Consider the following 27887-nt stretch of genomic DNA (forward strand, 5'->3'; position numbering starts at 1 on the left):
CGACAATTTTGAAACCAATGATCGATCATTCTGACACGATTGTAATAGCAGACTAAGGCCCCAGGTCTACAGATTTTATCGACATCGGTAAATCAAGAATCTTTTGTTAATCAATCGATGGACCATATTAAAATAAATAACATAAATATTTATGGACGCAATAATCCTTCAGGAACTAATTATGTTTGCGCCAGCTCAAGTTAATATGAAATAACATTAGGTATTAATCTCCACGCTGTGCTTACCTTCAGCGAGTTTGTAATCCAATAATGATGACCTTAGACTTAGCCCTTGAAAACAAAGGTTGGTTCACAGGTTGGTTCACAGCCCCACTGCCCCAATAATTATCCAAAATGGTCCAATGGGTTTGCGTAAGTGCATGGCATCTTATTCATAAAATAATACAAAATCAAAGTAACCCCTGAATTACCTAATGCAGTTAATATTTCTAATGACGGAATTGCTAATGAGGAAACCAATTCAAACAGAAAATATCTGAAGATAGAATACATCATGCAAAATAAAGGTAGGTAGGTAAAATCAAGTGAATATTAAGTACTTATTGAAAGTATCGGTTCCCACAATGGAGTATAATCACAACACAATAGGTACACGCTAAGGTTTCACTCTCAGTTTAGGTCAATAAGACGATCGCAATTGGTTTCGTATTCATGTCTGTACCTAATACTTATTATAATTTATAACTTTACCTGATTCTTATAAAAGTTACTAATCAGATAGAAAATGGAGCTTAACTAGGCTCTACCCCAGGCGTGTTTACTGATACATAAGGCTCAAATCTGTGTTAATCAGAGATCAAAACTTAGACCTTTACGTATAATTATTCTAACGGCCGAAATCAATAACCGATCTTAATCCAAAGTTTGGTTTAAGATCGATATCTATCAAGTAAAGGTTGCCTAGAAAAGATTGCTCTAGGCAATAAGGCCGCTCATGGTACAACATAATTATGTTGTTTGTTTTCTTTTGTGTTATCTGTATAAATTATGTGTAACAAAGAATCTAATACTTCTGCTACAAATAATATAAGCCCTATAATATAACCTGCCTATTTTCTTATTTAAATAAAAACAGAGAATCGGAAGATATTTTTATTGGAACGCTCACTGAACCTGTTACTTTTTAGAAGGCTGAGTTCTCTTCATTTTTCTGTTTAATATGATAAATATTCTGTGCAACAGATACGACCGTCTCCGCGTTCTATACCTCACATTTTTTTCTGTGATTGATAGTGGTATTTCTTCCTTAGTTTCCGCTTGTGGACTAGGTTTAGGTGTTAGGCTAATATTCCTTCTTCTGTATCTTGTATTCGTCGTACAATAATGTTTTTCGTTCTTTCTTTTCTCTTCAATTTCATTTATTTTCCGTAGTATGTCGTCATTCTGTTGGACAATCCGATCTGCGACACTTTTAATCTGTGCTAGTTCGCTGTTTAATTTCGGCAGTTGAATTTTATTCACAAGTTCAAACTTTTCGCTTATGGCACTAACAGCCGCCATTAACCCAGCGTGATCCTTCTCTTTACTGCTTAAATCTGAGCCGCTGGCATGTGTGCTCACGTAGTTCTGACAGAGAGAACACTTCCATTGGTAACCTCTATCTCCGCTCTCGCGATGGTCTTTCACAGAATCACTGACACATCTCATATGGAAACAAGATTCACAAATCCCACATTTGAGACCTTCGCCGCTCCTGAGAGACCGCTGACAGCGTCTACATATCATCCTGAAACCAAGATAACATTCACCTTTAGGTCAGAACGACCTACAAGTCGTTTGCTGGTCAGCTTACTGGTTATTAGTTATTTGCCTCGGCAGCTTCATTAGACTCAAGAGTCTACAGTGTACATGTTTAATAAAAGTGCAAATAAGTGAATATGAACCTCATCTACATAAAATCAACTTTAATCAAGACATAAAGGATTTTTCACAAAGATGGCCGATTTAACCAATCACCATTTTTAAGGATGGAAAATCATTCAATGACTTCTCTCATCTTGGGTGAGGTGGTAGGGAGAGTCAGAGTCTTATTGACTAAGAACCTTTCCTACTCCTGCTTTTTGAGCTGAAGCCCCGGTAACCCGCAAGGCAATCCGCAGAACAATCACCCCTAATCTGTCACTTCAGTAAGAGTCACATGACGTGACTTAGGTACCTAGCTCCTAAACTAACCCCTTACTTGTACTGTTAAGTGTCCCTTATAGGTTGGTGAAAACAAAAATGTGGTTAAGTAATCTCTATCTTAAGGGTATCTATCTTAAGGGTTTCTTTATGAGAAGTTGGTGAAAATGGGCATAAATAATCTGAAGAAGTATTTTAAATGTTGGTACAAAATATGAGTTGTTTTTACCGAAAATCAAACTTGAGATTTGCGTGCTGTTTGCTCTTAAATGACCTTAAATAAGTAGGTGAATAAAACGAATTGGAAGGGGAGAATATAAATATTCGAATAAGTACCTTATAGGTACTGGCGTGACTAATCAATAGGATAATTAATTTGTCAATTAATTTAAAATAACAAAATTTATGACCATAATAAACTGATGATAAACAATTTAGGCCACGATTCTACGAACCAATTTATTTCGTGACGTGTGTTTCAACAAACTTGCATTATAAATCTTTTTTACTGAAAGTAGTGCATTTATAAGTTAATGGTATGTTTCAAAGACCTCTAAAAAGGGGTAGGTAAACTTTTTTTCTTCACGATTTGAAGATCGTTCCACAGTTCTGTTGTGGTAAGTAGCTAAGTAGACATTTGTGGACTGCTATATCCATTTAAATAATAGAGATGGAACAGCTATCGTACGGGACGATGTCGATCAGATGCGGCAGGAATTAGTCCAAACGATTCTTCAGCGCACTCTCCATGTTTTGTACCTACAGGCGATACAAAATGCACAAATAGATACACGCATTCTTCACTAACTTATACTGTGTTTAGGTATATTCTAGCCCTGCTTTATTTAATCTTTAAAATCATTACAGGTACAGTGACATGGAGGCAATGTCAGCAAGAAAGGTACCTACGTGTGAGAGTGGATCCGAATTAGTCTATTACCGTTATTATTTAAGACTGCAAATACAGCAAACACTTAAAACCTAGACTCTGTGAAATATCAAATTGAATTAAAATTAAATAATACCTTTACTTCAGTAGGCTTGTTCAGGCCCCGGAGCCGACAATGACGTATCCCGATACTGAATATAATTTTTAAACAAATCACATTGGTTTCAGATAATACAGTTAGAAGTATACATAAAAACAATGTATACAAAATTGTAGAGCATTATAAATTAAATTAAAAATAATTAAAAAAATCTATAAAAATTAGCTCAAAACATCGTAATTATGTACCGTCAACGTACACAAAAGTCATTTCAAGTCATTTATTTTCAGAAAGAACGTCCATAGACAAAAGTTTAAGAAATAAGACTCATCCAATTCCTGTGTAAAAATTACCGAACACTGAATACTTTTTCATGTTTAAAACGAGAAATTAATGCTCGTGTACATCGATCTTGATCCTTCAAGTTTACAATCTCCAAACCACTAAAAATAAAAGAAAACTTCTTTGATACACTAACAGTAGTAGAAAGTAATATCTAGAACAATCTAATGTGATTTTGTAATAATAGTCATGCTCGGCAAGCGGAAAGATGGTCACAATCTGTTCTGAAGTTATCAATCGTATCTGCCAAGAGACAATACATATGTGATGACTCTCTAGATGGCTCTTTAGATATTTATATTATAGCTCCGTAACCGCAAATTGCAAATAATGGAAAATAATGTATATACCTATTCGACCTCATACTAAAAATTAGACCTAGCATGCTAGAACACTACCTGTTACACATATTCGTTGACAATTTCGAGGATGCCTACAACTTAATATCGGGTAGGGGATTTCTACATGACTTTCACCTTTTTCATGATCATTCGGAACTTAAACGCCAGATCTCTTCCAGCCATTCTACCATGACTCCAATTTCGTCGACGAACCAGGAAATGAGAGATAGACTCACCGTTTACGCGAATGCTAGGTCCTTTCAGCTTCAATTTATTAACATACTTGAACGAAAAAGGAATTAAAGTAAATTCATATATTTATGGATATTTGGATGCAAGTCGTAGGTTGTCGTATGGAAGACTAAAGAGAAACCCTTTTTTCAAAAGATTAAGTCCTAGCTTTTAAATGTAATAAATCCTCCTACCCTTGATTAAGCGAGATGGAGTGAACCCCATTCCAACTCCTGTTCCGCACCGGAGCAGTGGTATGCTGAATAAAGGTATATTTTTCGAAACCATTCGTCTTAAATAGAAAGGATTTGCTTCGGTTACAATCGGGCAGAACGCTATAAAGAAGTGTAGCTACATTTTGAGCCGACTGAGTGCCATTAACATTATTACCTCATTTAAGAGTGGTTTCCATCGCCTCATTAGATATTATAGGTCGTTAGTTCAACGTTTTTGTAACAGGTATGTAGTAAATATTAAACCTATTTGGTCTCTCCCTCCACTTTGGTAAATACCTGAAATTCGGAACATTAGTACCTATATGGAAAGTTAGAATACTATAGTTTTGTACACGTCGTCCTACCTGTACCTAGGTAACATAATATTATATGTAGCTAGGTAGGAATTGGCTACATACATGAAACAATAGGCGTAACGTTTTACTGCTCTGTGTTTCTTTTTTTCAATTGTAATGTAAAACGTACCGAGTCTGAGCCGATTGTGAAAACTTGCTTATAGCCTACACTAAGACATCATGTAGAATGTCTACCTACGTAGATTGTAGTACTATAAATTGCCAGGTTCGAATGACTATAAATCCAACTTGTCAAAAAAGTGGTCTCGTATTGTGGGTTTGTGAGCGAGCCTGAAACCCTCACAATGTATCATCTACTTAATTTCTCGTAAAAATCATACAAGAACTGTGCCTATTGTATGGTAATGACTTAAGTTTATTAGAGGCTACGCATTCGCAATTCTTCTTCTGCTGCAGGCGCTCTTACCATTAGATGATCCGTTTTGGTTACCCCTATCATATCTATACTCGTACATATAAAAATTTAAATTATCACAGAACAGGCGAAAAATTACATGGTCCTTTACTTACTCTTTTGAAGATATTAAAAGACACTATATTGCGAGTAAAATACATTTAAAAAAAACATTTTCCAGGAAAGTGTTGACAAGACGACCTTTGGGACTAAGAGCTCTCATGTACGGCTGTTCTATAGATAGCGCAGGGAACGTTCACAGATGCCATCTATCTCGATCGCTTGTTCCACATACGCACCTCGCTCCACGTCATTCCAAAGTTCGCCGCTTCTACCATCACTATTGGTGGTTAGGTAGGTTACAAGGATAGGTTTTTGCGGCCGGCCGCACTTTCTTTTCCCCTGGGGTTTCCCATCTGAAGCTTGAGAATATGATCGGGAGCCGGGATCCCTGCGGAGCGTATGGCCTAGCCCATCCCCTAATTTTAACACATACAATGCGCTCGTAATTTGTAACACGTAGCCCGTAGTACCTGAGCGTAAATCGTAACCGGTAGGACGTAGGGCGAAGCCCGTAGCTCGATGTTTGTAGCACGTAGCCAGTAGTATGCAGCGTGTATTTCGTAGCCTGTACACCGTAGCCGATAGTACGTAGCGCGTAGCAGCCATTTAGCCACACCTCTTGATTAATCTCGTAGGCTTGCAAACCCTTACCGGACACGGAAGGATTCGAATTTGGAAGGAGGAAACTCCCAGGCATCGTCACTGCGAAGAAAGACACAGTGGCGGTGTGCAATGCATGGATTGACCACAGCCGTGTCCTCGGGGATATGAGCACGCACGGCACCAGAATGCTCGCTGTCCACAGAATTTGTGGACAGCGAGCAAGGGTAGCTCGCTCCTCGACTAGAACTAGACACTTGCGTACGGCGACACGCTATGCGCATCAGCCGGGGCTCCGGCTAGAAGCAGGGGAAAAAATAGGGTGGTTTTTAGTTACTAAGAGTATGACGCTCCCTCCACCATTGGATGTTTTGTCCCCTCACTCAAAATAAGGTAAGCAAACCGTGGACTGTACTAACGAGTCTTCCAATAGGTATTTAACAAACCACACCTTGGTCAACAATGGAACATGCGTGCGTACAAAGAGTAATGCGTGAGTAAGTGTAACAAAAAAGTAATTAAAACATTGAATAGATTTTTGAGTTCAAGTCTATTATGGCTCATAATAAAACGTCTAAACCGTGCATTTTAAATAAGGTGTAGTTGAGTCCATGGTTAACTGCAGGAAAACGCTGCTACGTGCTAGTGTTTCGCCGGAACTTAAGTATAAAATTAGGACTTATATTGTAGACTTACAGAGGTAGGCTCACTAAAGGTTAGCTAGTTTTATTTCCACATTAGATTTTACTTATAATTTCTAATATAATCTCGTTACTACTACTTTGATTCGTTGATAACAGATATACTGCAACTAATTCTAAGGTAAAACTTGAGATTACCGAATGTACATAATATAATACAAAATACAGTAATAAATTGATGAGTAGCGGTTAACTGCTAGGTATTTGTTATTTTTGACTTTCTTTCATATAGGTAGGTATCTTCATGAGGAGGAGGTAGATAACAGATAGGTATTAGCTAAGTAGTAACAGTAACGATAAATTTTATCACTAGTCGCTACTTTTGTATATGTTATATATTAGGTACCTATTAGTAAGATTATGAAACTCGTTATCTACAAATAATAGCTGTTTCACGAGCTCCAGCAAAGGTTAAGTAAATTAGCATATGTTTTCATTGAACGTAAGTTTGTAGGTATTAAGCAAGTAGGTAGGACTGTTTATATATATTTTGTTCCTCAATAATATGTAGGTAAGTAATAGTAAGTAGGTACTAAGTTACTACTACTAATACTCTCCTGTAGTCGTGTCTATGAGGGCAGATGTTCATTTCTACTATGTAGATACGACTAGGCTCGTAGGTACGAGCGTTCGTATATCTACATAATATACCACATTACTTTGTTAAAATTACACATGTCAAAATTATTGACATGTTTTTAGCTAACAACCTTCTGAGCCTGTCACTATATCACTAGTCCACAAATAATCATATATGATAGATAGGAGGTAACTATATACCTGTAATTATTTAGATTAGATAATATTATATGTACCTATATAGATATAACAATAATGATAAGCCATAACCCAAAATGCTAAGTAATTAGGAAACTGTAGTTCATTAAAGTATCAACTGAGCTTTTCTCCAATTTCAATAGATTTTAGGTGCTTTGCCTTTACTTCATCAGTTTACCATACCATAAACATCAGCAGTCTGTATGAGCAAATTATTATAAACTTCATAATAAAAAATGCCTAACTTGTAACATGAACACAAAACTTCTTAATCGTAAATTTTCAACAGATAACCCCCAAGTGATAAGATTATCATTATTCACAATCCGGGGTCACGAGTTTGGTTGACTAAATTATGACAGATAAAATAAAACAAACGTGACTTTAATATTTACAAAAAAAAAATGGTTTATTAATAACAATATAACAATATTATGTAATCAGTACAACAATTTTATTATGCAGTTTCAATGTAAATCATCTTATATAGTAATATAAAATGTAATTGTATATATTATATTATGACCCAAGTTGACCCACAAGACAATAAAGTGATCTTGTCATAGGCACCTAATATAAAATAGCACCCATTAGTACCACATATTTAATTACAAATTAGCATGGTATTTCTTGAATGGAGCCAAACCAGCAGCGATTTTGCTTCCCAAATCAGGATGAACCTGAGTAAAGATCTTGATGGCTCTCTCTTGAATGAAGCCTGCAGCATCCTTCAAATTGCCAACAATGTTGTCGACCGCGCGTTGCTTCTGGGCATCGTCGAACACCTGCTTGTACAGAATTGTGGCTTGAGAGAAGTTGTCCTCGGTCTGACCACTGTCGTATCTGTCAACATCACCACTAACATTGTATCTAGGCTGCAGACGCTGCGCTCTGGGGCACTCTTGTGGACCCGAGAATGAATTGGGGAAATAGTTGGGGCAACCTTCCTGGTTGTTGATGCTTTGGGGTCCATCACGCTGGTAGTTGGAGACAGACACACGGAAGGGGCAGTTGACAGGGATTTGTAAAAAGTTAGCTCCCAGACGATGGCGGTGAGTGTCACTGTATGAGAATAAACGACCCTGCAACATCTTGTCAGGAGATGGCTCAATACCAGGAACCATATTGGCAGGACTGAATGCAATCTGTTCAACTTCAGCAAAATAGTTCTTAGGGTTCCTGTTCAAGACCATTTTGCCAACAGGAATCAATGGGTACTCAGAGTGGGGCCAGATCTTAGTCATGTCAAATGGATTGAATTTGCAGCTTTCTGCTTGAGCCATGGTCATGACCTGAATGTACATAGTCCAGGATGGGAATTCACCTTTAGCAATGGCATTGTATAAGTCTCTGATAGAGTAATCAGGGTCTGAAGATGCCAGTTCTGCTGCCTTCTCAACAGGCAAGTTCTTAATGCCCTGGTTGGTCTTGTAATGGAATTTCACCCAGTGTGCCACTCCTTGAGCATTAACCATCTTGAAGGTGTGGGAACCATAGCCGTTCATGTGCCTGTAACCATCTGGAATACCACGGTCACCGAACAAATAGAGCACTTGGTGTGTAGTTTCTGGCCTCAAAGTGATGAAATCCCAAAACATGTCAGGATCCTTTAAGTGAGTGGCAGGGTTCCTCTTCTGGGTATGGATGAAACTAGGGAACAAAGAAGCATCTCTTATGAAGAAAATAGGAGTGTTGTTGCCAACAAGGTCCCAGTTACCATCATCTGTGTAGAATTTAACAGCAAATCCACGGGGATCACGGACAGTATCAGCAGAGCCACTTTCACCACCAACAGTGGAGAATCTAACAGCCATGGGAGTTGTCTTTCCAACTGATTCGAAGATTTTAGCAGCACAGTACTTTGTGATGTCATGGGTTACTTCAAAGTATCCAAATGCACCAGCTCCCTTAGCATGCACAACACGCTCTGGAATGCGTTCCCTGTCGAAGGCAGAAATCTCATCCAGGAAGTTGACATCCTGTAGGAGAGTAGGTCCATTCTTTCCAACAGTTTGAACGGCAGTTTTGACTCCAACAGGTGCTCCAGCTTTGGTGGTTATGTAGCCAGGTGAATCCTGAAACATTAAAGATAAAATTCTTTAAGAACACAATAAGAACAACATTTATACACTCAATCCTTATATTACTAGAATAAATTGTCATACATGTACTGAGTATTAAGTAATATGTTAATTCGCATTGGCCATTGCATTGCAAGGTGACCAAGAGGTTTATATATTGAGATTACATTAACATGTTCTAGATAAAGTCATTGCCACAAATTCATTCATTAAGTAAAAGTATAACTAGATTTTTGACACCCAGCACTTCAGTAAACAACAAGAATGTATAAAATATATATCAGTAAAAACTAAGTATGATAATTACTGGTTCATGCATCTCAGTAGAGTTTTGATAAGTTTAAACTTAAATAATGTAACACAAAACTTGATACTTATGTCATATCAAGTCAAGGCAAGTACAAAGATCAAATTAATAATGACGTGGACTAAAGTAATCACTAATAAACACACAATGCTCAGCATTACACAGTGAAATGTTAAATGCAAATAGCTATACTTATATACAAACTCAAACTTAGTTAATATTCATTATTTTAAAGTAGGTACATTCGTCGATTTTGCTCACAAGTTGCCAAGAATAAACACATACCGCGTATACGAAACACATTACTTGATATGAATCAAATCACTAAAACTAATTTCGTCACTTTTTAGAAGTAATAATGTGAACTTACTTTAAGGTTCTTCTTGTAGTTTACAAGCTGGTCAGAAGCGGGGTCTCTTGAAGCCATTTTGGTTAGGTTTTAGGCGTGTGTTGTCAACAAAGCGGAGCGGCGCACTGGACGCGTACCGTGAACACAAATACCGCTTGGGCAACTTACGTTCCTCTTATATAGAATTTCCAGCGATAAACAACTATCATGCCAAACAAGTGCGACCGGTGACCGATGTATCATATACGTAGGTATGTAACTATCAGCATGTGGATTATTATCTCCCAACTCCTAAGCACTTAATTATTGATCTAATAAAAACAAAAGAAAAATGATAAGTCTTTGTCCTTGGAATTAGAACTTTCTTCTTATTGTACGATTTATTCTTATACGCAAGATTTAGTTTTCGTGTCCGAGGAATTTGTGATTATATAACAATACTTGCAAAGTAAAATTATATTACACGAAGAAAACTACAAGGCTCAAATTAAAAAATGTAAGAAAAGCATTCATTTCTCATTCACAAATGTCATGATGACTGAATCTGATTTAGGCAGTGACTGAAGGATTGAAGGAAAGTGTTGTACTTTTTTAGCCACAGATAATAAAATTAAATAAAAAACACCAAAAATATTTGCCAAGTTATAATTATCCACATTACACAATAGAGTAGGTAGGTAGATAACTATTAAGGAAATTTTATTATTTTAATTATAATAAAATACCTATATAAATATTCGATAACCAGCTGCCTCCTGTTACTTAAATTGATTGGAACGAAGGAACTCGCCATGGATTGTTTATTATTATTAGGAACTAGCTGACCCAGCGAACTTCGTACCGCTTTCGCGTAGCAATGATGCTCTACTTTATTTTGTATAGCTGAGTTATGTATGAGTCCCTATTCAATTTGAATTGGAATCTATAAATATCCTCCATATAAAAATGAATCCATAATTTCCTGATCTCACTATACCTGAAAAGGAATTTACTAATTAAAAAAAAAATCAAAATATATTTTCATAATAGTGTTTATTTCATAGGATTCAATCATTTCACTGTCCTGCAGGCGCCTTATCGGCTCTGATGACAATTTTGTGATTATCTGATGGCATGCGGTCTAATGCATTTGTGAATGTCTAATGCATCGGTCTAATGCAACTAATTCATTGTGTTGAAGGAAAAATGTTTGAACTTGTTTATCACAATGGATCTCTTTACTGAGTTGTTGTGTGCGCAACGCTGATCGACTTCTCTTGCTGAATTGTCCATAAAATATATTTGCAAAAATGTATAGTCTTCAACAGGCACTGGCAATAAGGAACCTGTTTGATGATATATTTGAATCCCTGAATCTGCAAGAATATAAATATGTATACAGGCAATTGTATAGCAAATTGTACCACCATGTAGCTCGCAAAATACTGCCACAATACTTTACATCATTTCAAATTAAAACTACTTTTAACCTCGACATTAAACAGCCTTCCACGGCAGCTTTAGGTAGCAGGCTTTACCAAGAACATCTTGCTCATGCCACTATAAAATACAACATGTTATAAATGTTGCTGATTAAGTCTTCGGATTATAGACTATTATTAGTAATTTGATTTATTGTTTACAAAATAAACACATCACTGACTCGACATATTTTGCACCAGCTACAAAAAAAAAACTAAACTAAAAAAAAAACGTTTGCCATTATACTTACTTGCTAAAAGTAGGCAAAAAATTGTCTCGTATAACTTTTGTTGCCCCAAATGATGTCATTTGAAAGCAATTATTGTACTGCTGGATATGAGTCAAAAAATGAACCAATGAATGTAGTGGATCTGGTGGCGGTACCAATGGCGTCAATTTGACTTGGCCGCTGGCGCAACACAATCCAGAGGCTTAATTTTTTAATTTCAATCCCAATGTGGACACACAATGTTCATTAGTCCAATAGCAACAATTTGCTCTGAACTGTAATCAATTGCCACATTATAACTGAATGCAGCTTTGTGGGGATTAAACACAACATTTCTATCTTGATATCGATTCAGTTTAAGTTCATTTCGCGCTTCGCGATGCTCATCAGTTTGATTTGCTTTTATATTTCTTTGACTTGCCGTATTTCGAGTTCTGCGGCCTAAGCTTGTACGTCTGGTTGGTAGCATTGTTAAAAACGAAATTCCAACTGAAAATAAAAAGCTCTCATACATTTTCTGTATACCAAATTGTAGTATTGTGTAGTCACCAAAAGTTACTAAAAATCAATAATGAAGATGTGAACTTACCTTGATTAACAAACACTTATTAGCAAATAAAAATCTTCTTAGTCTTTAAAATTCGAAGAAATATTAAGATAATCTCTCAGAAATATTGAAAAATATACATTTAATTTTGCATATTTTAAAAAACGCGCAATACGAATGTCAATGTCATTCACACCAATAGACTATATTGAAAGAGCATCGTTTGTTCGAAAACGTAAATAGAAACTTTAATTTACACAAAATAAATTTCTGAACACACGCGTAACTGTTGATAATTTGTCATTATTTCTGAACACACGCATAATTAATATTTGAGGAATTTCTATTAATGCTTAATGCACTTTTCAACATTTTCAATAGATTAAAAAAATACAGAGAAAAGGTTTATTCACCCTTTTCATAGTTTATGCATAAATGTCAATCATTATTTACAGAATTTGAATTTAGAAACAACAAATATTTGACATGTACAAATGAAAATTTATCGAATTTAGCTTTTGCCCGCGACTTCGTCCGCGTAGTGGTGTTAGTGGTCAAAATGCTGCCGTATGTCATCTAAAATGTGAATTACTTGAGAATATGTTACTGTTAGCATTTTTAAAGATATGTATTCCAAAGAAACCACGACCGCCATTCATCATTTTATAATCATGATGAAAAGCCAAGGTTATCTATATTATTATCCTTTAATTTCCTATATTTTGCCTATCAATAAAAAATACATTGGTTCGTTGTTATATTCCAAAAAAAAAACATACGTGCAAGCGTAACCTCAACACAAACAGGATTACTTTCGCATTCATAACATTAGTATGGTAGTAGGGATATTGGCAATTTAAATAAGTATATGTGTATTTAAATAAGAATCGAACGCAAGTGAAGCCACAGGCAACGTATTAACGAAAATGACGAATTTTCAAGCAAACATTAATCTCCTCTATCAAACATACTACGCCTTCTACCCTTTTTATTAAAAAGTAGCCTATGTTCTTTCGCTCCTCATTAAGTGTCTAAATACAAAATTTCACTGTTACAGCTTTAAAAATGACGAATTTCCATATGACCATTCATCCCCTATTTTTACCCACTCTCCCCTATTTTTTTGCAATAAAAAGTAGCCCATGTTCTTTCGTTCCTCATTAAGTATCTAAATACAAAGTTTTACTGTTACAGCTTTTAAAATGACGAATTTCCATATGACCATTTATCCCTTATTTTTACCCATTCTCCGCTATTTTTTTGCAATAAAAAGTATCAAGGTTTATTCTATCTCAGTACTAAATTCCATCAAAATCGGTTCACCGGTTTAGGCTTGAAAGCGTAATTACAGACAGACAGAGTTACTTTCGCATTTATAATATTAGTAGGGATTCTGTGCTCCAAGTCTCCAACGCACACTTATTCAATAGCATTTGTTTTTTAGTATCGAATAGCATTTATCCAACAATGAACTTTATCCAATAGCAATAAAGCTCAAATTGACTCTACGTATTAGTTAGAAAACGTTTGTATGGGATAAATGAAAGGGCAGTTTTTAGGGTGTTTCCGTCAATTATTTGATATTTTCTCACCTTTTAAACCTTCCCTGGACTTCTACAAATAATTCAAGACCAAAATTTGCCAAATCGGTCCAGCCGTTCTCGAGTTTTAGCGAGACAAAGGAACAGCAATAGATTTTTATATATATAGATAATAATAGATAATTATATTGGTAAGTGCATACAATGTACCATTTGTCTATTTCTGGGAGCACGGTAGTGCCACTGCCAAGACGAGCGCGAAGCAAACACTGCCGTACCGTCCTTTACTAGAACCATTTCGCCGCATTTTCAGGCCCCTATTTAAGAAGCTTCAGATAAGACGCAGAAATTTTCGTCATTCAGTAAGCCATAATCACATACATAAAATCCAAAATGTTCGAGTATGTAGGCCATTTAGTTCCGAAATTAACCTTTTTAATGGCCATCAAAATAAAAGTAGTAACTAATAATTAATAGAAATCGTTAATGGCTTCATAAAGGAGAAACTATAAAAAACTAGCGTAATCGAAGATCAGGATTCGCGTTTTGGTGACCCTGGTTAGAAAACACAAGAGCCCATTAAACTATTAGAGATATCGACATACCTACCGCCTTTACAAAAAATATTCAACTTGGTGGGCCATTTTGGGTGGTTTCATTTGATGTCAAAAATCGAAGGTCTGTCTATCTGTCTGATGAAGAACCCTCTAGTCTAGTAATGTAATGAAATCTAGACAAAGCTGTGCCAAGTTAAAGGTTCCTTATTGCGATTTCTTTATTATTATAATTAATTAATATTGTGTGACTTGGCTGTTAAATCTAAATAGTGTTCAAATGCCAGTCTTATAAGATGAACTGAAATAATAAAATATATGTGAGGAACCTTTGACTTGACACAACACTGACTAGATTTTATTATTTTTTAGAGTTAAACAAGCAGCTTCATCGTGACTTGGCTAGTTTTTTTGGTTTGGGAGTAGGTACTATTTTAAAATATCATATTTATTCGACTAGGGAATCTTTTGGTGGAGTACATGTACCTACTCACCGGTAGGTACTGTTACCTGCGTAACTTTTGGGGTCCAATAGGGCTGATGCCCGATACGGAGCCGCCGAAGATCTGACAGGTAGTCGGGGCTCTGCGGAGCCAGAGAGACGAAATGAGTAAGAGACTGATACTCCCTCTCGCCTCGAAGAAGGCGGGAGAAGTCATAGAACAGTCCCCCCCCCACCTTTAAAAACCTTCACCTATCTTTCACGGAAGCATGGTCAGCCACTTCAGCATTCCTAGCCTTCCTTTCTATTCCTTCACTAATAATATTGTCACACTTTATAAACATTGTAGCCTGTATAATGTACTATCTTTGACTGCAGGGTTGGGGCAAGGGTTGAGTGACCTGCTACTGTGCATTGTGTTGAGGGTTCGGCTCCCGGTAAAAAAAAGAAATAATGCATTTTCTGAGTATGATGATCATTTAGTAATGGTCCTGACTGACTTCCTGACTCCCGACTGCCCGGAGTCAGGAAGATCGGCGGTGTTTCAACCCCGTGGTTCGGCTCGGAAAACACGTAAAGCCATTGGTCCTGCGCCTGACTTCTCTCCGGTCGTGTCGGTCTGCCGTCCCATCGGGTTTATAGAGTAAGGGAACGGTGAGTGTATGTACATACCTGTGTTTGCGCACACACTTGTGCATTATAATATCTCCTACGTAGTTGGCTAGTCTAGTTAGACAGATTGACCGCCATGATCGAAATCTATTAGAAAATTTATCTTTGGCTAGAACAATACAAGTCCACTTTAATGAGTTATTGTTACAAAACGAAATATAATTATTAAGTTGATAAGTTACGTTACGGTAGGTATTTGTTTTGCCAGTTATGCAGATTTTTAGTGTGATCGCAAAATTCGCAAACGCAACAAAGAATTGAGTCCGTGCTGGGCAGCTGGGGTTGGCCAGCGCAGTCCTACGGGTAAAACAAAATATTATATATGTACTTGAGAGTATTATAGTGAAATTCGAAATTCTCGTCACTTGCACTGGTTTCGAAGCTGTGCTTGATGATTGACCGTGCGGTTCTCTATATATATATTATATATGATATATGTTTATTTCATTTATTTATGGCCTTTTTTATTCGGACCTGAAAAAATCTATTTTAAGCTATCACGGCGCTCTTTCTCCACTTCTCTCCATTTTAGCCTCTCTATGGTCACTCTACCCCAAGTAATACCCGCGACTTGTCTGAGGTCGTCACTCCACCTTTTTTGTGGTCCGTCTTTCTTTCTCTTTCCATTCCAAGGGTACCATTGTATAACCATTTTACTCCACTTATCCCTTCCCCTGATCATGTGGCCTGCAGTTTCCATTTTTGTCACCTCACTTTGAGAGTGATGTCCTGAGATTAGTTCACCTCATGATAGGTGCTGGTACTCCTTACTTTGACCTTTCTTTTGATCCCAGTCATACTCCTTTTCAAGGCTTGTTGACATACAGGGAGCTTATTTGTTAGTGTGTTCGGTAGAGCTCATGTATCACTCCCATATGTCATAATTAATAATAATAACGCCAGTCTTTCTAAACAATAATGCCAAAGTATCATTGACGTCAGTAATAAAATGAGACGAAATCACGCGAAATAACGATAACAAATATGATTGTTTATATTTTAACTTATTTAACATTGAAATTAAAAATGTTTGTGGGTAGGTACCTACATTATTCAATATGGCATTACGCTTTTTCCACAGAAGAAATGACGTTCAGAGTGTACCTGTCTACTTGGTTATTAGGTGCCAACTGTCTATTCTCTCCGAGTTGTTTATAGATACCTACATTAAAACTTTAAAATTCAGTTTATTATTGAACTCTGAGATAAACATTGTACATATTTCTAAATCAGAGATCTCTTTCACTTTTTACGTTAAATTGACCCTTTATGCAAGTAAATTGTATAAAATCTATTAACTGTATTAAGGTAAGTTTAGTATCCCGGTATCCGCTAAAACACCTATAACAAATAAATATACAGCACCAATAGCAACTTCATTAAATTGCCCCCCTGGCCCTGGAAGATAAAATCCAAGGGCATAAGAACTACAAATAATTATTAACAAAAATAATCTACTTGTAACCGCTTTATATTTATTTGTTTGATTAGACCAAATCTCACGCAGTATGGTGGGCGTGGTCGCTACAAATTACAAACATGAAACTGATTACGTATGAACGCAGTTTTGATGGAAATGACACGACGTCCATGCTGCGCGCGAGTCGTGCGCACTCACTCGGCACACCTGTACCGTGTGCAAGCATTACTGTGCGTGCAAGCCAATAATTTCAGTGTACCGTGCATTGTTATTATGGTGATTTTCTTCAGCAAATGAATGAACGACGACCTTCATATATCTATAAACTATTTTTATTAAGTCAAAAAGTTATCTTTTTTATCTTCAGACGTAAGAAAAAACATAATTTTTATCATTAGGCTATCTACCAGTAGGTACATTCTTCACATGAGCATTGATTATGATACTTAATAAAGTAAATGGCTTTGATATGATTGTGAGTATCTATCTACTATTATCTACTAATAAAGTTGGTTATTTTTATTGTGGATTGAGGACTAATGCGTTGTAGATGGCATAACATTTTACTAAATCAAGGTATACCTACTTTCATAACAGCAAAGTTTTGGCTGACTAGTTTGGTATGGCGTTATTGCTACGCCCTACGAGCCAGGAAAGTGTATTTTTCCAGTTTCTTAACTTCGTACCTGTTCCTCTAATTACAGGAAGTTACATGAATGGTATGGTTTGAGACATGTCGGTTAGTAGAGCTTGTTGTCATATCAGTTAGCAGTGTTAGCACATCAGTTAACTCGATATTTAGACGAGTGCAGGCGGCCCTACCGGCTTCTCGCAAATGTGATAATGATGTTAAAAGGACGTTAGAGCCTCAAGAGCTGTATATCAGTTCATTCTTTCGTAAAAAAGTAAAGGTTTATCTTCAGCGCCTTGTATTGAACTAAGTTAATCTATCTCAGTAACATAATAAAGGAAAATCCATGGCTTTAAACGATATACTGCGAATGAACTGCGAATCAATTATATAATAATTTAATCTAGCTTCAGTAATTGGCTTTTCATGTTTAAAAACAATACATTTGATATTGTCAGTTGTAACTTGTAACAGAAATACATTCGCTATAATCGTCCGATGTGATAACGAAACTGAGCTTATGTGCGTTGCTAAAATATTCTTATTACTTTGTTGCCAGTGGAATTAAGATACTGTTTAAATAACAAGATAGTTCCACGTGACGACCATGAACAAATAAATTCAAGATTTTAAGGATGCAAGTTCGTAAATTAGTTAGTTAGAAATAATGAAGTTGTGCTTAAATATCGTGCTATCTCTGTAATTTTCAAAGAATTTGTAGCGATAGTACTATTCTTGAGCGCGTCATAAAATTGAGTGACGTTTGAGTATTTAACAATGAGGCACCGGAAAAAGAAACCAGAAAACGTTATACAGAAAGAAAAAAGTTTTTGAAAGAGCTGTAAAATTAAAATGTTTTCTGAATGAAAAAGGATAAAGACAAGACAAATATTACATAGTATCTCGTAGAGTTTAACCCCCAAGATAAATATCAAACATTACATATTGTCACTTAATAAAAAGATACTGACATTCTGGATTCTCGATACGACTGCAAGTAAGTAGGTACGCACACAGACAGACCGTCACCTATCAACGCAGTAAATACGAATTATTGACATCTATATGTGTGAGTTGCAACAATTGATAAAGTGGGTACCTACTTACTCAGATACTTTACTTGGTACCACATACAACATGTGGTACCACTGGGCGAGTTTTATCTCAATGATAAAGTTAGGCCAGGCATGCAAAGATACTTTTTCACAAATGTAACTTTTATTGTTATTATTACTTAGGAGTAAAATTTATTTGCCTTTTAAGGTATTTTTTTATTGGTGGTCCAGACCTTTATTAACTAGGTGGATACCTATATCTACCTAATGATTTTAGATAACTGCCTACTTATTTTGACTTCCCAGTCGCTTTCTCTGTCCCTATGTCCCTTTGTATTCTTAATTCTTTAAAACTACGCAACGAATTTTGATGCAGTTTTTATAATAGAAAGAGTGATTCAAGTTTGTTTGGTTATATGTATAATACATGCATAATATACAATGTGATAGGGGCGAGACTTCTCCCTAGGGATGTGCCGTAACAGGCGTTGCACCATGGGGCTCCGGAGCAAGTCTATTAAGAGGACCCGGTGCCCCATACAGGTGTTGAGGGTGGCCACCGGGGTGGTTTTAGTGAGGTAAAAATCCCACACTCCCTAGTCTTTCTCCCCAAAAAGCTAGGCGCCTTTTGAAGGTTTCCCCCGTCATCAAAAAAAAAAAAAAAAAAAAAAAAAAAAAAAAAAAAAAAAAAAAAGGGGCGAGACTTCTAACCCGTTAAGGCTGAGTTCTACATCTAATTTTATCGACAAAAGTCGGGGGTCGAAGGGGTCGAATCCCCTCCCCCTAAAAGTTATGGCTATTTTAATATTTTTTTTACTTTTCTTGATATCAAAGGTTGTATGCGTCGTAGAAACAAAAAAAAAACGACAAACGGTAGCTAATAACCTTGGCTAACTAATTAATTACTTTTTTCATATGTTTGATAATGTTTTGGTGAGAAAAAAAATCATTTGTGAATTATTTTTACCGAAAAAATCACTATTTTTCAATATGTATTTTCAATTAGATGTTCAACCCCCCATATTATATTTTTTGTCGATAAAATTAGATGTAGTACTCAGCCTTAACGGGTTAGAAGTCCCACACCTATCACATTGTATATCACCATTGCACGGGTTGCTAGTAATATATAAAGCTGAAAAGTTTGTTTGTGTCAACACGCTAAAATCCGGAACCGGTGGTCCGATTTGAATAATTCTTTATGTGTTGGATAGGGCATTTATGGAGGAAGACTCTGGGCCATAAAACACCATGCTATGACTACTAGGAGTTGAGCAGTGGGTGAAAAAATATATGAATACGAAAAGTAACTCACGTCTCTGTCTCTACTTTATGCCTAAACTACTGTATTGCTTACATATTTTTGTTTCGAATAGTGCATTTAGTGAGGAAGGTTTTAGGCTATATAAAACGTCACGCTACGATTAAATGGAGCTGAGCAGAGCGGTTAAAACCGCGCGGTAGTTAGATAGTAGTATCTAAACTTGCATTTTTGAATGAATCTAAAACAAGTAACAGGCACAGTCGACTGTTGAAGTCTGATAATTAAGTACATTGTTCATTGTAAATGACTAGCGATAACGTAGCGAGTACATAATTATGAACCAACATACTACGTATCAAAATATATACGTAGTCACCTAAATGAGTAAAATATAAATAAATACATAAGCGAAGCGTGGCGCTACTTTGCTACAAGATGCACTTTTTAACCTTGAAAATAGTATCTTAAGATTTAATATGATACCTACTTGGTTCACTTTATTTTAGTAAGTTTTGCTTTTTTTCTAATATCAGTTTCTTGTCAATATTGTCTTATTAGGAGGGTGCAGTTCAGGCTCTGAACTGAGCAGTATTGCGCAGACGCAATTCCATCGCTTTACAAGGTTAAGTAATAAGTCAAGTGTAGGTATCATACGATCAAGTATTGTCTGCTTATTATGCAAATAGACCCCGACGCCGGCGTGCCCCCGGTACTGATGTCAGAATATTTAAAATGTTTTAGTTTTTCAAAAGGAAGGAAAGAGTAAGTTAGTTTTTTATGGTATGTACCTATAAGCCGGTAAACTATCAGACGGATGGTAAGCAATCGCCGCCGCAAATGGACACTTACCAGAGGCGTTATAAATTCTGCCCTTTTGGGGGTTAATTTAAGGGTTGTTGGGGAATCGGGGATTGGTAAGAGTGGCAGGGGTTTGGTATTGGGCCTCCAGTAACCTCACAAACACAGCGAAACAACGCTAATGTTGTTTCAAGTCGGTTTTCTATGAAGTTTTGTGTGAGGGAGCATGGCTCTCCCACACTTAAGATATTATTGTACGAATATAAATATAACATTGTTAGATAAGTGAGCAAAAGTGCAAGAAATCAACTTAGAAAGAGAGGAGAAATAAATGCAGACCTTTCATTTTATGGTTCTAAAACCGCTATCAAACACGGGCTCCAAACACACGAGCAAGGCAACTCATTAACAGTGGAGTCACTATATATTATAATTTTACTATCTGCTGCATTTCGGATGAGCGAAACTTCTACAAGAAATCAATTACCATAAGTAGTATAAAATAATTCCAGCCATCATAGAACTGTTCATATTAATTAAAATGTACATTTCGTCAGAGCTTCCTTTTTAAACATAATTAATTGACACAACACAAGCGTATGAATAACGAGCAACTAACTACACCACGAAGTTGTAAGCAGTAAGCGGACTGTGAGTTGGTCAGGTGGACAAACCAGCTAATAAAGTCACTGACCTTAGTATTGGTAATGGCTCATGACACCATACACACTTACACACACACATACATACATACTTGTGTATTTGCAATGCCCTACTTTTACAGAAATATACGGCATTTAACTTGATAACTTTATTTTTTATGCAGTTTCAATGCCATTGCTAGAACTACAGAGCGTTATCCATTGACAAAACCTTATTACTCGAGACTGGATCAAAACAACACAAAAAAACGTCGGTTATTAATACTAAATGAATACTAAACGATGACATCACTTTACCACATCGTGAAAAATGTATATCGTGTTTTTTCCACACGGACAAGACGATTCGAAACTTAGGTACAATATTTTGACAATATTTGCATTAGATTCGTCACATTTTTGCCACACGAACCTGTAGGTAATTTACAGTTTGTAGTTTTACTTGCAATCTGTAAGATGATATAACTTTGTAAAAAACTGTTTTCCCGTCAGTACTTTCTTATATTGGTCCTTTCAGTGGTAATAAAGATTGCTAGTGGGCAAGGAACGTGACCGACCTCTTAGTCTGATATATCAATCGATAATTGAACATGAACTCCTTTAATGATGCTTTATTAAGATCGACCACCGGGCACTCTAATTATCGTTACTACCAGACATATTCTTAGAAGGAAGTTGTTCCATTATAAACTTCATAAAGTATAAAAGTATTTGGTCCCACAGAAATACGAAAAATTAGTTGCTCCTATTTATAATAAGTATGGCTAACTTCCACAACTGCGTTTAACCGGTCTGACTTGTTTAATTACTCCTCTTTACTACAATCTACAATATTCAACGTCATTAAATACGGATTGGAATTGGATTTTCAAATTTTAATTGACTGCCTCGTTGGCCGAGAGAATTTTTCAGATTTTCGAAAAAAATTGGAATTGTGTCCAGGATATGGCATTAGGCTCACCACCTATTACATGGGACTTTAACACAAAATGGTGAAAAGTGGGTGTACATTGTATAGCGGCATTACGTGCCGTAATGTGCACCTCTGCCTACCCCTTCGGGGATAAAAGGCGTGAAGTTGTGTGTGTGTGTGTGTGTGTGTTACCGCCAGGGGTTTTCGAACCGTTGCTCTAGGCCCAAATATTTTTATACGCAGTTGCAAGTCTACAGACAAGTTTTGGTGCCTACAAATTAATGATAAGTAGACATCGTAATATAGACACCAAGCCAGATGGTGACTACAGTGCTCTATACTAAAAATAATAATAATGTTCTCTTAATCGGTTAGATTACGAGTGACTGGCACAAGTAGGTTTGCCGCCAACTACGTTCGAGACATGTGGTCATCGTGTACAGGTAATGAATTACATATTATTTGGTTCCTCAGTCTTATGAGAGGATCATAACAAACCAAAGGCCTTCATATTTTTTATAAGAGAAATCTACCTGTATAGATGCAATATTTCGCAGTAAGCTACACAATTCAAGCAATCACTCACACAACAAAGCAATCATAGTTATGTTTCCGCACATAAAATAATACAATACTTAATACCAGGTTCCAGGTGGCGGGTAGGCTACGATCTAGCAATGAAAGCAAGATTTAAATGCGATATCTATTAAAAAATCCCCACTAAAAATGTATGCATCTGACATCTATTAGATACGTAGGTATCATACATATCCCTGGGACGTGGCGGACTTGAGTGTTCCGGTTTTCATGGTAGTAGCTACTGTAGATCCTGGCTTACAGGAGTCGCAGCTCTTCGTCCCAGTTCGGCTGGTTAGATGCGACCTGCATCTACAACCCTTCACCTTTACTACAATTTTAATTACAAGTGATGGTGACCGATACCAGGGTGATGATGACCGATAGATGAATAGCTAATGGTCGGACACTGAAAAGCAGTGCTATCAAATTATTGAATTAGGTATCGGCAGTAGGTAGGTTAAGTTAGTTCTAGATAGAACACGAGCTAGTATTTATTAAAACAATACAGTAGAATAACTAGTTACTTAATCAATATAAGTACCAGTTGCTGATGTCTAGCATTGACTATTATTTATGAACTAACTAGTTATTTACGTCACTATACATCCATTAAGTTAATTAAAACCACCGCGATATTATGGGCAACAGTCACCATCGTACTCTCTAAATAATAAACTACGAACTCTCTTAATTGCTAAATACTTAATTAGACTAATGATTCAGGTAGTCAAAGTGCCGTCATGTTGGCTGTTTGTTGAGTGATCGCAAGTTCATAAGATTGATTCGATAAAAGTCTTGAAGTTATTAGAAAAAGCGCTATTGTGTAGCGTGTCTAGGTTTTTTAAGGGGGAAAATCATCCAATGGCTTCTCCCGCCTTGGGTGAAAACCACCCCGTTCCTACTCCTGCTTTTTGAGCCGAAGCCTCGATAAACCCGCTAGGTAGTCCGCAGTTCCGAAAATGTGTCTAGGTCCAACCTACCTTACCTAACCTTGATTACAAAAATCGACAAAACAGACTAAAATTCTGGCGTGAGGCGAGACTTTTTTAAAAAAGTAACTAGGTATGTTGTACCTGTCGATCTCGACTTTTCTTATCCGTCACACGACCGATATTCCTCCTAAATACATAAATTCTGTATGTGTGTTGTGTCTAGGTACAATGAGGTGTACCTGCAATAAACCAAGTGCGTAATAGCATAATAGGTAGGTGCGTATGTGTAGATACTGTAGTTAGAGCCCACAACATCTGGTAACTTCATCACAATCAAGAAATTAATTCACACAGTCATTATGACATTCGTCATTTATTTATTGTGTAACGTAAGTTTTTTGTCATAAAATTCTTAACAATTATTTAAATACACTTTTAATTGCGATGTTCCTGGTTCCTAGGTACCTGTTTTATGTTGTCTACTGTTTTTATGTAAAACTACTGGACATTAAAACTATAGGACCAGTGCCGGCGTTAGGGGGAGGGGCGTGATGGGCCGATGGCCCAGGGCGACAAATTCTGGGGGGCGCCGATGCCGCCACCGATGGGATCCGCATAAAACTAACACTTGATATTGCTTCCCTCAAGAGGGCGCCACAATATTTTCGCCCGGGGTATCAGTGGTCCTTACACCGGCACTGTATAGGACAGATGGACTGCACGGTTAGTGTGGTGGCTGGGCACCTGGCTGCCGTGCAACGGGTAGCGGGTTCGATTCCCGCACGGAGCAACTCTTTGTGTGATCCACAAATTGTTGTTTCGGGTCTGGGTGTCATGTGTATGTGAACTTGTATGTTTGTAAACGCACCCACGACACAGGAGAAAATCCTAGTGTGGGGCAAAGTTTAAAAAAAAAAAAAAAAAAATAGATTGAAATAAAATTATACATGGGATAGATTTTAAGCCGGTACACAGAAGCTAGTACTTAGGTATATTTATTCATAATTATCTAAAACAATTGTGTGAGCGATGCTTATCGCCATAAGAATCACGGTAGGCTAAAGAAAATAAGATGAAACAACCTCAGATACTGAGATAGATCACACGATACAGACATTACAGGTGTTTATTTTTTAATTTTCAACAATTTCTTTCAGGATTAAATGAAAAACTGTCAGATTCCTGACTTTGGAGATGCGAAAACCTTGATTCAGGCTTCAAAAACCTGCACGTTTCCAACCGTCCATTTCGCCCTACGCTGTATTAAGAATTCTCACTCAATTTAGTATGTATGTATAACAAGTCGAGAAGATATTTCAATGCTATAACAGGAGGAAGTTGATGGTATATAAAAGCAGCATCAGAGGCAGTCGGTAGGTCAACATTACCTTGGACTTTTCCAATCAAAATACCATTCAAAATAAGTAAAATCTATAGAAAGCAGCCGATTATGAGCTTGCATCTTCTCCTGACCATGCCTGCTGCAATCACTTTGCTAAGAGATACTTACGATAAAGAAAATGTACATACGGTATGGTAAGCTATAATATAATTTTATAAACGTGGCATGCTAAAGTCTGTTTGTTCCAAGCGAAGAAGTGGTGCGATGTCAGAAAATGTTAGTAGTTTATAGATAAAAGTCGATTAATTACCCTAATGTCACTGTTAATTACTATGTTTTACATTCATTAAACGAGTATACAATAACATTTATTATTATTTGGTGGCAATATTTTAACCTAACATTGACATTGTTATCTAACCAAAAAGAGCTAATTTTTATTGTTTTAACCATTGAACTGCGATATTTTATGGCCTGATTGCGATATAATGGCCATCGGAAGCCGAGAGTATTCTATGTGAATTGCACAACTTAAAAAAAAAAACAGAATACTCAGATCATCATGTCTGATTCATGTCATGACGTTTATAATTAAGAACAAGGACATTCTAACCCTGCAGATTAATGGAAAATTAATATGCGTACGAGTACATACAAGAAAAATATGTGTCTGCTCTACTTATCTAGAATGTCATAAATTGGATTGACATTTTAAATTCAAATAATCAGTTGATACCTAGCTGCCTAGTAACCTATGAGGGCAACAAATTATGATTGATAAACAATTATCAGGTATAGTCTCTGTAAGTACCTTCCAATGAACGTTAACCACTTTTACCTGTTGCAATAAGCACTAAAAATACTATCATACCGATGTTACATAATATACTAGAATATATGTACGATAGGTACGATAGGTACTCATATCGTGAGTAAATTGGCAATGACCTTCAACAAGGTTGAGTGCGTTGGTCTGTGCTTGTGTTGTTGCATAAATTTTAATACGTAATCTATTTTAAATTATAATAGATACCTACCTGCTTACCTAGCTATTGTGTCGACCTTTCGAGAAAGTATTCGCAGTAACATTCCTTTTTTACAAAACAATTTTGTCAGTATGATTTTATTTGCGCCATAAACTTGTGAATGGAGGCTCCTTTAACCTAATATTAAAGTAGTTGTTTATGCACTGTTCTGTGAATAATGTCAACTAACTATATACCTACCTATTTAGGTATTACATAGTTATTTTTCTACACCAACTTAGCACTTCTCATTTTTTTTTTCTTTACAAATACGAAACTCGTTCTTACAAAATGGCAAATACATAAAACTGGAATAGTAAGTAGACTCTGTCGTTTACAAAACAATTATTTTACGCATATAAAGTATGCATAAATAGGCAGACACCTAACTATACATAGGTTGTATATATACATGTACATTGTATCTACACCCATAGGTACAACTAGAGTACATAATTTTTTTCTTGTAGTTGAGGCACATAGATGCTACCGTGATACATAATTACATTTAAAATAAATTTATTTTCTTTCACAAATTCTTAAGTACTTATGTATAGGTATGTTAATAGTAGGTAGTTGCTATATTATTATTATAAGGAAAAAAACAGACTCTAACAGTCTAACCTGTCACAGCTCCTTTTACTTACACAATTCCATAATCATAATACAACCTATCCAACGTTACCCTTTATTTTATTAGATGGTCCTTTATTTGCAGTTCAAGAGGTTAAAAACCCCTTTACATTTAAAACGACTTCGTAAATTCTCGATTTATCAGATTTAATTGGATTTACCTAATAAATAATGTATTGCTGTGTAAGTAAAATAAAACACTTATTTAAAAACTAACAATAGTTTAACTGGATTATTTGCAAGTCATTTCTAGAATTTTTTGGAATGTAAGTAGGTACTTGTAAAATGAATCACTTGTATTTATGTAATGATTCATTACACACATTTAACGTTTTCAAACATATGTACAATAGACATGTAGCCTGTAGCATGGACATCTACACTTAATTTCGATGACACTAATTTGTGCTTCTTTCATAATCATGATAATGGTTTAAAAAACAATTGCATCATACCTACATGACATTGTACAGGATTGATCATCTAATTCCTGAAAGTGTCAAGAATGAGGCACGTAGCTTTAATACAGCCAGATTACTCTAATGATTGGAAAATAATCCTGATATTATAAAGGTCGAGCCGAGCCATGGATTTGAACCTAAAGGTAACTTCCTTCCAGTTGTAGTAGCGGCTCATTGTTGACTACAAACCAAAATGGATAAAATAGTCTAGACACACTGTAGAAACCTGAAAGTTGTCTGACTATGTTCGTTCAGTGGCGAAGGTATCAACATTTCTATGTCTTTCAAACAGAGATAAAAGCTAGAAAACACCACTCTAAGATCAATGGGAACAGACCAGGACCACATTATAATGTCAAAAAGATTTGGCGCTAAGTACCTATGACAAACCGCTCGGCTTTTTCGTTCCAAGTATGGCCCATGTTATCAGTGGCAAATTTGAAATATCATACATTTATGTAATTACTTACAGCGGAAATAACGAGCGCTGGAGTATCCCACCAAGGCCAGGCCAGGCAAATTTACCTATTTTTGTATGATCAGCCGTAACTAATGTACTTACATTATACGGACCTTAAAATTATTGACTTATCAGGTAATTTGCGTAATTAACTCGTTTGTATATTTTTTAATCTTATTATCTTGCGATAACGGGGCCATAGTTCAATGAAGAGCTTACCGAATTGTGAATTTGCAATAAATCTTATTTTTTATACATTTATTGCAATACCAAATGATGGCAAGAGTTCCAATTAATAAGTACCTACTTACCTTATGTTTCATTTCATTCTTCCATGATTTGTATTCAACTACTTTAG

The 27887-nt window shown here is 36.2% G+C and overlaps 2 protein-coding genes and 1 long non-coding RNA gene across 3 annotated transcripts; all 3 read right to left on the reverse strand.

Annotated features, from left to right (window-relative positions):
- Positions 1-1101: 1101 nt before the first annotated feature.
- On the reverse strand, positions 1102-3411 carry LOC118264760 (uncharacterized). The gene is made up of 2 exons (XM_035577391.2): positions 3167-3411; positions 1102-1746 (listed from the first exon to the last, which is right to left on the reverse strand). Exon 2 carries the CDS (start codon positions 1743-1745, stop codon positions 1137-1139), a length of 609 nt encoding a protein of 202 aa, XP_035433284.1. The 5' UTR covers position 1746; positions 3167-3411; the 3' UTR covers positions 1102-1136.
- Positions 3412-7554: 4143 nt separating this feature from the next.
- On the reverse strand, positions 7555-10124 carry LOC118262513 (catalase). The gene is made up of 3 exons (XM_050704471.1): positions 10031-10124; positions 9930-9994; positions 7555-9246 (listed from the first exon to the last, which is right to left on the reverse strand). Exons 2-3 carry the CDS (start codon positions 9984-9986, stop codon positions 7780-7782), a joined length of 1524 nt encoding a protein of 507 aa, XP_050560428.1. The 5' UTR covers positions 9987-9994; positions 10031-10124; the 3' UTR covers positions 7555-7779.
- Positions 10125-10923: 799 nt separating this feature from the next.
- LOC126912430 (uncharacterized) lies at positions 10924-14309 on the reverse strand. Its single transcript, XR_007707152.1, has 2 exons — positions 11620-14309; positions 10924-11263 (listed from the first exon to the last, which is right to left on the reverse strand). It is a non-coding gene; the product is annotated as an uncharacterized LOC126912430 (long non-coding RNA).
- Positions 14310-27887: the final 13578 nt, after the last annotated feature.

The sequence above is a fragment of the Spodoptera frugiperda genome, chromosome 25 (genome assembly GCF_023101765.2).
Source record: "Spodoptera frugiperda isolate SF20-4 chromosome 25, AGI-APGP_CSIRO_Sfru_2.0, whole genome shotgun sequence".
NCBI classification, from domain to species: domain Eukaryota; kingdom Metazoa; phylum Arthropoda; class Insecta; order Lepidoptera; family Noctuidae; genus Spodoptera; species Spodoptera frugiperda.